This window comes from Sorex araneus, chromosome X (genome assembly GCF_027595985.1).
Source record: "Sorex araneus isolate mSorAra2 chromosome X, mSorAra2.pri, whole genome shotgun sequence".
Lineage (NCBI taxonomy): Eukaryota > Metazoa > Chordata > Mammalia > Eulipotyphla > Soricidae > Sorex > Sorex araneus.
The window spans coordinates 255,986,706-255,999,398 of NC_073313.1; the positions used below are offsets into that span (position 1 = coordinate 255,986,706).

The following is a 12,693-nucleotide window of genomic DNA, read 5'->3' on the forward strand; positions in this document are numbered from 1 at the left end:
CAGCCTGAGTGGCAGTATTGGCTTGCTTGATTCAGCCTTCGTGTTTGGGATGGGATTCCTGATCCCAACTTTCCTCTTTCCATCAGGAAAGTTGTTAGAGATGAATTCTTAGGGACTGAAGAGATAATACATCCTTACACGTGACTGACCCAAGTGTGATTCCAGGTTAGCTTATATGGTCTCCTGAGCACCACCCAAAGTGTTCCCTGAGCACAGAGACAGGAGGAAGGCCTGAGCACTGCCAGGTACGACTTCATCCTCCCCTTCCCATCCCCCACAAGAGAAATACAGACTCTTGGGCCCCATTCCCAGTTCCTGAAACAAAACCTGCGTTTTCACACATCTTCCAGCAAATTCGAAGGTGAGAGATTCAAGTTGAAAAGCTCTGATTCAGTCCCTGCCCAACACAGAAGAGAACAATGATGGCTGATGGCCCTGCAACCTGTACGGGCCTGCTCAGGGAACCTGACTTTCTTCTGTTCTCCCACTGCGCAGAGGCCCCTCTGCCCACCCAGACTTGAGAGAAATCACTGAAATGTTTGACAGCATCTTTTGTGTCCAACGAGCACATTGCCCTTCCTGGGACTTGTCATTCTTGCAAGCTACTTAGGAGTTGTCAAAAAAGATGTTACAACCTGCCCGGAAGCTTGTTTGATCTAATGTCATAAATCCTGTTGACCTGCCAAGCCCTGTGATTCACTGTTGTCAGGGCTGTTCATATTTATGTGAATTATAGGTGGGGAAATTTTGTCTGTCACAAAGCTCCACTGTTTGGACTTGTTAGGTTCTCTGACGCCAAGACAAGCGATTATTTCCCAAAGTGCATAGAGGTAGACAATATGCTCGAATCTCCTCCTAGTTACTATGCTACTGAAAGAAAGCCGTAACACCAAGCATCACATTAAGACAGAATAATACCTGCCTTCTGGACTTTATCAAAGTAGTGCAATTTATAGAGACTATTTAGATATGGGGAGATAGTTCAAGTGGTAGAGCACATGCCTACCTTTTTTTTTTTTTTTGGCTTTTTTTAGGACACATCCAGCAATGCTCAGGGGTGACTCCTGGCTCTGCATTCAGGGATTGCTCCTGGTGGTGCTCAGGGGGCCATAAAGGATGCTGGGGATTGAACCTGAGTCAGCTCCGACTCTAACACATGCCTAGCTTGTGTGAAGCCTGAGCTTGATCTAGAGCACTGTGTGACCCAGAGTATTTGCTGAGGTGGCCCCAGCGTATTGTACCACCAAGCTCAAGCACCGAATTGTCGGGTATATCAGAGCTGTGGTTAGTGACTCTGCACCCCCGGAGGTGGCCCCATTTTAGAGATAAATTAAAACGGGGCTGAAGAGGTAGCTGAAAGAGCTGAGCACTCCCGTTGCATGTGGAAAGCCCAGGTCTATCCCTGCTATCTTATGGTCCCCACAGCACCACTGGGAGCAACCCCTAAGCACAAAGCGGGAACTAGTCCCTGAGCACTGCCAGGTGTGCCCCCTGCCCCCAAATAGGGGAGGGGGAGGGGCGGGGATGGTGAGAGGGATACTGGGATCATGGGTGGAGGTGAATGGGCACTAGTGGAGGGATGGGTAAACGATCACTGTTTGAGTGAAATGCAAACACAAAAGTTCATAAGTTTGTAACTGTACATCACAGTGATTCTCTAGTAAAATCTTTTTTAAAAAATAGGGGAGGGGATATGCAAAGGAAAACAAGATAAAGAATAATGATCTTTTAAAGGAATAGGCATATTCAATTCAAGATGGCCCAAAGAATAATGAAATAATTACTTGCTAGAGCATAATTTTTCATTTGGTAGAAGGTTTCACCGCAGGGTCTGTGCATGAGAAGCATGTCCGTGGTAAACCATTAAGCGAAGTACTAAAACCTAGAATATAATTTTTAAGTGAGAAAACACTAACTCTTGTGCAATTACACAATGAATATGTCCAAGAATTCACTTAACTGATGAATTCGTGAGGGGACCAGTAAGCTCTAAAGATTTGGATAGGACAGCGGGTAAGCTCTTTGCTTGGTGCGTGGCTGACTCCGGTTCAGTCCCCTGCACCGCATATAGTCCACTGATCCTTGAGCACCACGAGGTGTGAACAATGAGCAAAACCGAACAGAAAAAGAAGAATTAGAAGGCAATTTAGTAGAGATGGATCACATTAACTTTCCTTGGTTAAATAGAAAGCTGACAACTGAATGTAGAGGCAAACTTCCGTGATGATGGGGTATCCTTTCCACTACACAGAAATGATTTACCTGTCCACCAGGTGAAAGTCCATCTCAGTCAGTTGAACAAAATACTTCTCCTTTGCTAATTCTTGGATGACCTTTGTCCCAGGCCTGGAGAACTGCTCCTTAGTAGGAACCTTTTGGGTGGGAGGGGGGGGGGTTTGAGATGGACAAATGAGTGTAGTCATTCTATGTGGCTTTGCATCGGAGATGCGTGCTGAAAGTGGGTAAAAGACCAAGCACGATGGCCTCTCAGTATCTATATTGCAAACCACAGTGCCCCGAGAGAGAGAGAGAGAGAGAGAGAGAGAGAGAGAGAGAGAGAGAGAAGACTGGGAGTGGGGGTGAGGGGGTGGCAGGAGGAATACCAGGGATATTCGTGGTGGGAAATGTACACTGGTGGAGGGATGGGATTGGAACATTGTATTACTGAAATCCAAGCATGAAAGCTCTGTAACTGTATCTCACCATGATTCAATTTAAATATCAGTCACTGTCACTGTCACTGTCATCCCGTTGCTCATTGATTTGCTCGAGCGGGCATCAGTAAGGTCTCCATGGTGAGACTTGTTGTTACTGGTTTTGGCATATCAAATACACCACAGGGAGCTTGCCAGGCTCTGCCATGCGGGCGGGATACTCTCGGTAGCTTGCCAGGCTCTCCGAGAGAGGCGGAGGAATTGAACCCGGATAGGCAGTGTACAAGGCAAATGCACTACCCGCTGCGCTATGGCTCCAGCCGAATTTAAACATATATATGTATGTATATTTTAATTCCCATGCCTGAGAACACTTGGGATATGGGAATGCAGCTGTCAATGCACACCCCACTCAAAGGGACCACAAGTTTGGGGAGATTCTGTGACATCGACTCACCCCAAGGACAAACCTGCCCCCTGCTTTTGACGGACCCCAAGAGACCCCTGGTGTGCTTCCATGGGAAATTAATATATTTTTTGATTGTATGCATTCCCTCCTTGTCCCCTACTGTACATACGCTAATCACATCACACGTAGGGTTCTCCCTGGAATCATTTAGATTCATATTCATGAACCGGGCTGGCCCCTGCTGGCCACTATGCTTCTGTGGCTGTCTCATCCGCACGCCTGAATAAACTGTGAGCTGGCATGAAAAAAAAAAAGTCACGTGAGTGTGTTCACTAGGAAGCCTGGATGAAAATGATTGTCTGGGATTCGTGCTGAGGTGAGGGTTGGGGGCGTTGGAGGTTGGGGAGGGGACTTGGTCTTCAGTTTCTGTGTCAGGGTCGGCTGGCAATCCAGAGAGAATTCTCAGTGTCTACAGTGAAATGGGTGTGGCCTTTGACTCAGCTCCTGGCTGCAACTTCCTTGGTGAAGGCAGCAAGGGCAGTGCAGGTCCTGCCCGCTCTCAGCGGGGGCGGGGGGGGGGGCGGCCGGGGGGGGGGCGGGGGGGAGAGCCTGGTAGAGGGGCCGATGCCCGCATCATAGGGTCCTCAGCAACGTCAATAGTTCCGAGATCTGAATGCATTCTTTCCTGACAATCGGATGAATGGGGCTGTTCTCACCCCTTTTTTCTAGCTAGCTAACCTTGGGCTGTGCCGTCCCCTCAATAGCATTCTTCAGCGAAGATGTTGGAGATAGAATGTAAATGGGTCACAGGGAACTGCACCCGGGAAAGAGATGCAGGGCTGGGAGTTCTCCGGGTTAGGAAGAGCTAGAGGTGTTCACCAGGATGCGTGTTTGGTTAAGAATAATCAACGCTTGGATGTTTGCAGAGGCTTTCACTGGAACTTGTTCTGAGGCTTGGGGCGACTCCCTGCATTTCTTTCTAAGTACTTTCAATTGCCCTGACTTTGTTATTGCCTTCCGTAATGGGATCGAGTAGAGCTCAAGCTTTTATCAAAACAGTTTTCAGATGGGAGAATGAAATTACGTCCGTAGATAAAGGGCTTTAGATCTATCTGTCTGCTTTTAAACTTTGGGAAATGTTAGTTTGGGAACGATGATTTTTTTTTCCCTTCCAACCAGTTCAAAGGCTTTGCTTAAACCTGGGGTGAGAAATTAAATCGAAAGTTGATTCTATGTCACTCAGTGCAATCTGTAGAAGAACAATGGCAATACAGCCCAGGTGCCTTTAAAAGTGTGAATGAGGGCTGGAGCGATAGCACAGTGTGGAGGGTGTTTGCCTTGCACGCGGCCAACCTGGGTTCGATTCCCAGCATCCCACATGGTCCCCTGAGCACCACCAGGAGTAATTCCTGAGTGCAGAGCCAGGAATAACCCCTGTGCATCACCGGGTGTGACCTCCCCTAAAAAAAAGTGTGAATGATATATGCATCATGGAGCACTAGTATGTGAGCATCATAGATTCTTGGGGGACTTTTCATTATTTTGGCCTCACAGGATTTTCAAACATCCCAATTTTAACATTCTGACTTGTTGTCCTTGATTATATTTTTGTTACCATAAAAATGGTCTGGAGCTGGGGCTGGAGGGATAGCACAGCGGGTAGGGCGTTTGCCTTGCATACGACCAACTCGCGTTCGAATCCCAGCATCCCATATGGTCCCCTGAGCACCGCTGGGAGTCATTCATGAGTGCAGAGCCAGGAGTAACCCCTGTGCATCGCCGGATGTGACCCAAAAAGCAAAAAAAAAAAAAAATGGTCTGGAGCAATAGCACAGCAGGTAGGGCGTTTGCCTTGCATGCGGTTGACCTGGGTTCGATTCCTCCACCCCTCTCAGAGAGCCCGGCAAACTACCGAGAGTATCCTGCCCTCACGGCTGAGCTGGGCAAGCTACTCATGGCATATTCAATATGCCCAAAACAGTAACAACAAGTCCCACAATGGAGATGTTACTGGTGCCCGCTCGAGCAAATCGATAAACAACGGGATGACAGTGCTACAGTGCTACCATAAAAAATAATAGACACTCACTATAAAAGATTTAGAAAACACTCAAAGCAGGAAGCAGGTACTTCTTATTTGTAATTATTTAAAAAATAAGTATTTGGGGGCTGGAGCAATAGCACAGCGGTAGGGCATTTGCCTTGCACTCGGCCAACACGGGTTCGATTCCCAGCATCCTATAGGGTCCCCTGAGCACCGCCAGGAGTAATTCCTGAGTGCATGAGGCAGGACTAACCCTTGTGCATCACCGGTGTGACTCAAAAAGCAAAAAAAAAAAAAAGAAAGAAAAAGGTAGACAAAGCATATTGCACAGTTAGGGAGTGCAAAATGATGAGAACATCAGAGCAAGCATGTCTGGGGAAAGCGAAGGGACCTATTTGACTACACTCAAATCTGTTCTCCACCATTAGAGTTCTCAGGTTTGTTCTTTGTTGTTGTGTCTTTCTTTTGTTTGGTTTTGGCTTGGGGGCACACCCAGCGGTGCTCAGGGCTTCCTCCTGGCTCTGCACTCAGGAATCACTCCTGGCGGGGCTCCGGGGCCCATACGTGTGGATCCCGAATGGAATCCCAGTTGGCCGGGTGCAAAGCACGCCTCCTTGCCTCTGTGCTCTCTCTAGCCCCAGGTATATGTTTCAAAGATGCGTTTATCCTCGATGCTCTCTCCCCACCACCACTTACGGCAAGCTTCCGACCAGTCCTCCTGGCCCTTGTTTCTACTGTCCTTGGGTATTAGTCTCATACTATGTTTTCTTACATCCCACAAATAAATCCAATCAGTCTGTGTCTGTCCCTCTCCCTCTGTTCCACTTCACACACCATGACCGTGATGCTCTCCGTGTCCATCCACTTACCTGCAAATTTCATAACTTTATTTTTCCTGGTGGTTGCGTACTATTCCATTGTGTAGATGTGCCATCGTTTTCTTTATCCAGTCATCTGTTCTCAGACATTTGGGTTGTGAATAGTGCTGTGATGGTCACAGAAGTGCAGATGGCTCTTCTGCTGTGTGTTTTTGGGCTCTAGGGGCATATTCCCAGAAGTGGTATTACTGGGTGACTGGTATGGGTTACCAGGTGATGGAACATTGTATGACTGAAACCCAATCAGGAATAACTCTCTCTCTCTCTCTCTCTCTCTCTCTCTCTCTCTCTCTCTCTCTCTCTCTCTCTCTCTCTCTCTCTCTCTCTCTCTCTCTCTCTCTCACACACACACACACACACACACACACACACACACAGAGGAATGCCATTTATTTATATTTATTTTTTTGCCTTGAAATGTTGATATTTATTTCTCTGTTTCATCTTTACTTCTCGTCACTTTTTTTCTCCAGTCTTGTGAATTGTAGATGAAGGAAAACATAAAGTAGTAAATGGAAAAGTGAATAAAATATCTTTTTTCTTTTCTTTTTTGAGAAAAAAAAAATACAGACATGGCTGGGTGCCACTTGAATTCTAAGATCAATTATTAATTTACATAATAGATTCATTACTGAGTCCTGGCTTCAACTGATCATGGATAATAATAAAAAAAATTTTTTTTTTAAAAGGCGCATTCAATCAAGTTCTCCACACTCAGGAATGCCATTTAAATAGCACCATGTAGTAGGCAACCCTTGGAGAGGGGTGGGATTTTCTCACTCGACATAATTTCCTGGCGTTCCTCTGAGCTGCTGCGTGCATGAGCAGTCGGTTGCTTTTGGTGACTTAGCAGTATCCCAGCGGAGGAACCTAGCCCAGTCTGGGGACCATTTCTCTGCAGAGTGGCGCAGGGTTGATGCCGGGTGGGGATGCCCATGAGTCCCTCTGCTGTGACCATCCCTGCAGTGTTTCCATTTTCCCTCGCACATTACTTCCACAAACCTGAGGCAGGTTTGGCTCGTTCCTGTAAATGCCTCATCTCCTTTGCTTAGTTTTGCTCTTTGGTTGTTGGTGATTTTTATTTTAGACCTTTCGGATGGAAATCTGGCCATGGGGCTCCAAAACCTCTTTTTACAACACCCCCCCACAAGTTTGTGTGCCTGCCAGCGCCCGTGGGGTTGCTTCTTGCTGTCTGACCCTAGCTCCCCCACGTAACTTCCTCCTCCCACCTGCCATGGCCCCAGCTCTGTGCCACTGAAGACTGTGGCTATGAAACAAAACTAAACCAAAAGGACAAGAACGAAGGGACTGAGTGTCTACAGCCATGCAGTTAAAAACAAACATACAAACAAACTTTATTCTCAACGTTGGAGGAAAACTGAAAGAAAATACAGAACATCAGCATGTATTATAGATGGTCACTCTAAGCAGTGGAGTCAAACTGTATCTTCATCCTGGCACTACCTGGGCCCCCAGCTGTGTCCCCTGGCCCCTGAGAAAGAGTAAGAAGTTTCTATCTAGTGCCAGAAGGACAGCAAAGCGAGTAGGGTGCTCACCTTGCATGTGGCCCACCCAAGCTGATCCCCAGCATCCCAGATGGCCTCCTGAGCACCGCCAGGAGTGACCCCTGAGCACAAAGCCAGGAGCAACTTCTGAGTGAGTATAGCCAGGTGTGACAATACCAAAGAAATTTATATCTGTATACATATTTATTTATTTATTTATTTATTTATTTATTTATTTGCTTTTTGGGTCACACCTGGCGATGCACAGGAGTTACTCCTGGCTCTGCACTCAGGAATTACTCCTGGCGGTGCTCAGGGGACCATATGGGATGCTGGGAATCGAACCCGGGTCAGCCGCGTGCAAGGCAAATGCCCTACCCGCTGTGCTATTGCTCCAGCCCCTATATCTGTATACATTTAATATCTTAGGGGCAGAGCGATACCACAGTGGGTAGTAACTTGCCTTGCATGCGGCTGACCCAGATTCAATCCTCAGCATCCCATATAGTCCCTCCTTGACCCTCACCAGGAGTGATGCCTTAGTGCAGAGTCAGGGGTAAGCCCTGAGTACTACGACTACCAAAGCAAAAATAAACAAATGTGATATCTCATATATATATACTTAAGCCATGTAACTAATCATTGGCTCCAGGTCAAATCGGCTGTATCCAGCTTAAATTCTTTTTTTTTCTTTTTGGGTCACACCCGGCATTTCACAGGGGTTTCTCCTGGCTCATGCGCTCAGGAATTACTCCTGGTGGTGCTCAGGGGACCCTATGGGATGCTGGGAATCGAACCTGGGTCGGCCGCGTGCAAGGCAAACGCCCTACCCTCGGTGCTATCGTTCCAGCCCCAGCTTATCTTCTTTATCCCTCTTCTCTTTGGTTTTGGGGTCACACCCGGTGATGCTCAGGGGTTCCTCCTGGCTCTGCACTCAGGAATTACTCCTGGCGGTGCTCAGGGGACCGTGCGGGATGCTGGGGGTGGAACCCAGGTCGGCTGTGTGTGAGGCAAGCGCCCTCCCCGCTGTGCCATCACCCCCCCTCCAGTCCCCCACCCCACTGCCCCCGCCCCCGCTCCACCCCAGCTTCCATTCTTGCTGTGGTGGGTGCCAGCGGCCCCCCCGGGCTCACGTTCTCCTCTCCCCTCCGTCCGGCAGGATGTGATAGGTGGCGTGCTCATCACCACGGTGCTCATCGTCCTCACCTACCCCGCCTGGACGTTCATGGACAGCCTGGACTCGGCCAGCCCCCTGTTCCCCGTGTGCGCCCTGGTGGTGCCCTTCATCCTGAGCTACAATTACCCGGTGTCCGAGTTCTACAGCCCCACCCGGGCGGACACCACCACCATCCTGGCGGCCGGGGCCGGGGCCACCATCGGATTCTGGATCAACCACTTCTTCCAGCTGGTGTCGGAGCCGCCCGCCCCGGAGGACGCGCTGGCGGCACTCACTCGCCACCAGGTGCTGCTGGGGCTGAGCAGGTTCGCCGTGGGCATCGTGCTGGTGCTCGGGGTCCGGCAGCTGGTGCAGAGGCTCTCGCTGCAAGTGCTGTTCTCCTGGTTCAAGGTGGTCTCGAGGAACAAGGAGGCCCGGCGGCGGCTGGAGATCGAGGTGCCTTACAAGTTCGTCACCTACACGTCGGTGGGGCTCTGCACCACCACCTTTGTGCCCATGCTGCACCGGGTGCTGGGCTTGCTCTGAGCCCCCGCCGGGGCCGAGACGCGGACGTCCCCGAGTGGACAAGCGGCAGCTCCGGGCCGCTCCCGGCCGCTCCCTCCTTGTTAAATCCCTCGTGCCCTCGGCCCGGTTTCTGCTGAGAGCTCAGATCCACGCTGCTGCTGTCTGAAGGGAAACCTGGTTGGGAGGGGGGGGGAACGCTACGGCTGCAAACAGGCCCCCCACCCCCAGCCAGTCTGTTCCTCAGGCCTTGGATTTAGTCTTCAGGGCAGATCGGCTGGGCCCCAGAGCAGGCAGGCGCTCATGGGTGCGCGGGGGGGGGGGGTCGGGAGGGGGGGAGATGGACGGGCCTAGGAGCACTGAAGGCGGAGCATTTCCGCTTGGACGTTGGCCTGAATCACCTCTCTGAAACTGCAGTTTGGGTTTGGAGGAAAAGCGTGCTCTGAGGTGCCTGTCAGGGGGCATCTCTGGGCCAACCATGACAGACCCAGGCAGTGGGGGCACCCCCCCCCTACTCGAGGTCTCCTCTCTGAGTGTCACCGGCCATGCCATCTCTTCTTTGCGCATTTTCAGGATCCCGGGGGCCACAGGCAATGGCTCACCCCCAAACGGGCTGGGTGCTCCAACTTCCAGATAGGAGGGGGAACAGAGTGGGCGGGGAGGGGTGGGTTCCCCTGGACCCAAAGCAAGAACATTCCGGCTGATCTAGAACCCTCCTCTCTCCCATTTCCCGGGGTCCTGGGAGACCCTCTCCCTCTTTCCAGCGAGGGCACGGAGCCAGTCAGGAGGAGCCCAGGGGGAGAATGTCAGATGGACTCAATTCTTCTTGGCCCCCCCACCCCCTTTCTCCTTGGCTCAGGCTCCCTGAGACCCCCTGCTCTCCTCCAGAGTCAGGGGCTCCGCCTCCTCCCACCCTACAACCCCCTTGCTGCACTCTGAGCAATTTGATTTTATTTTTGCTTTTTGGAGTCACACCCGGCGATGCACAGGGGTTCCTCCTGGCTCACGCCCTCAGGAATTCCTCCTGGCGGTGCTCAGGGGGACCATATGGGATGCTGGGAATCGAACCCGGGTCGGCTGCGTGCAAGGCAAACACCCTACCAGCTGTGCAATATGGCTCCATCCCCACCGAGCAATTTTAAAGTAATTAATGTGAGAACAACGTGAGTGTCTCGAGAAAACAAGGCGAAGGCCACAGCCCTTGACGCCGCAGGCTGGGTCCAGGCAGCCCACCCAGTGGGCGCCCTCCAGGGCTGCCTGCAGGTCTGAAGACTAAGGGAATGCATCTTGGCTCTCTCCCGTTATAATCCAGCCTCGTCCATGTCTGTCCCAAGCGAGATGCCGGAACCCCCCAGCACACACTTGGGGGCACTCAGCTGCTGAGGCCTTGTTGCCCATGACCGTGGGGTGGCCGCACCTCGACCCTGAGCCTCGAGTCTGTGCTGTGGGTTCTCCAGGACCATTTCCTGTCCCAGCCGGTTCTTCCCCCCAGTGTCCTGGCCCTCTTCATCCTGGGGGGCCAGCTCTCCTCAGCTGGCCGGGCACAGCTCAGGGAGGGGTGCGGGGAGGGAACCCCTCCTTCCCCCACCTTCACTTTCTCGTTCCCTCCCTGCCAGGCCTGAGACCACAGTACACCGGGCTGTATTTCTGCTCTGTTTGGGGGCCACACCCAACAGTGCTCCGGAGTCACTCCTGGCTCTGCACTCGGGACTCACTCCTGGAGGTGCTCAGGGTGCGGGATGCCGGGGATTGAACCCGGGTCGGCTGCGTGCGAGGCAAGCATCTATCTGCTTTACCATTGAGCTGTATTTCTTTCAAGGGCGCCCTCTTGCCAGAGAAGTGGGGGCTGTCACCGCGTGCACACACATGTGTATGTATGATGTGTGTCTGTGTCCCATTCTCTACTAAAGAGAAGTTGGGAGGCGTGTCGCCCACCCAGTGTTCTCGGTGATTCTGGGCCCTACAGTTACCCAGCCATGCTCAGGGGACCGCCAGGTGCCAGGGAAGGAATCAGTGTCAGCTGCATTCAAGGCACGCACCTGCCTTCTGCATTGTCTCGGACCCCCTGTCTCAGCCCTTGTGTCTCAACTATGACTAAAACAAAGGTCAGCTAGCGGCCAGGATGTGTTTAGGGCTATGTCCACACCATCGGACTCGCTGAGTCACAAGAATGACCCATGGAGGTGTTGGGTCGATCGCTTTTTTTTTTTTTTGGCTTTTTTGGGTCACACCTGGCGATGCACAGGGCTTACTCCTGGCTCTGTACTCAGGAATTACTCCTGGCGGTGCTCAGGGGACCGTATGGGATGCTGGGAATCGAACCCGGGTCGGCCGAGTGCAAGGCAAATGCCCCACCCGCTGTGCTATCCCTCCAGCGCCTCGGGTCGAACACTTTGGAAAGCATTTTCCTAGCGCCAGTGAAGAAGACATCAAGAGGCATCCTGGGGGCAGGTAGACGCGCTCTTGGCTTCTGCAGGCAGCAACTGATTGGAAGAAAAAGTCGACTGATTGGAAGAAAAACTTGATCAAAGGCTTGCCTTGTCAGCCCTCTGTTTTTATTTCTCACAAGGCACTTCTTTCCCTAAAACACACACACACACACACACACACACACACACACACACACGCCCCTTTGGGTTTGCCGCCTCTGGGTTGTCTCACTGGGGAAATGCTGCCCCCTGCTGGCCTGGCCTCACTTGTCCAAGCCCCTCTGATCTCAACTCCGGGCCCTGGGGAATTGAAATGCCAACTTCCTGCCGTGGCTCTCATGACTGCATAGGGCCTCCAGGCAGGCCACGATGCATCTGGACACTGGTGACCACTCACAGGAGCCGTGTAGGACCTGCCCTGTCCCTACCATTCTTACCCTGTCCCCAACCCGCTGCATTTCTAGGACAGGGTGGGCATACTCGAATCTTCTCAACAGCTCTCACATTGCATCTGTGTTGCTCAGACCCCGGGCGGATGCAGGACTAGAATGGGGAGGAAAGACGCAGAGACGCCCCCACCTACCCCCCACCCTGCACCGAGGCCCTCTGGCCCTCTGGTGGCCGGAGCCTCGTCCCTCAGTTCCCAAGTGGCCGCACCATTGCCATGTTTTGTGCCCAAATGGGCCGCATCGAGAAGCATGTGGCATTTCAGGGACATGTGCTCTGGGTTTCTATTCTGGAAGCTTCCAGCTGTCTCGCTTATGTACCGAATGTAAATGATTCTTTTAAAAACAAAATTTTTGTTTGATTGTGACTTCTTATTAAATGCTTTCAAAGCCAGTGTTCTGCTTCATTGGACTTTTTTCTCCCCCCTCCTCTAGATTTCTTTCTTTTTTTAGGGCTCATTGCACCTAAGCTGAAATGAATGGACCAAAATCCATGGCGATGCTGCCCACTTTAGGTCCCTAACACCACATAAGGTCCCCTGAGCACCTCCAGAGGTCACTCCTGGACACAGAGACAAGGACAGGCCCTGAGCACTGCTGGCTGTACAGCCCCCAAACCTACCCACCCAGCCCCATTAAAAAAAAGAAAA

General features: G+C 51.5%; 1 protein-coding gene across 2 annotated transcripts in view; it reads left to right on the forward strand.

Annotated features, from left to right (window-relative positions):
• Positions 1-12,438, forward strand: part of SGPP2 (sphingosine-1-phosphate phosphatase 2) — a 131,730-nt gene extending 119,292 nt beyond the window's left edge. For both annotated transcript variants that reach the window (XM_055121869.1, XM_055121870.1), the window contains exon 5: positions 8,650-12,438. In XM_055121869.1, the coding sequence (XP_054977844.1) occupies positions 8,650-9,192 (543 nt within the window). In that variant the 3' untranslated portion in view covers positions 9,193-12,438. The remainder of the gene's footprint in view (positions 1-8,649) is intronic.
• The last annotated feature ends 255 nt before the right edge of the window (positions 12,439-12,693 follow it).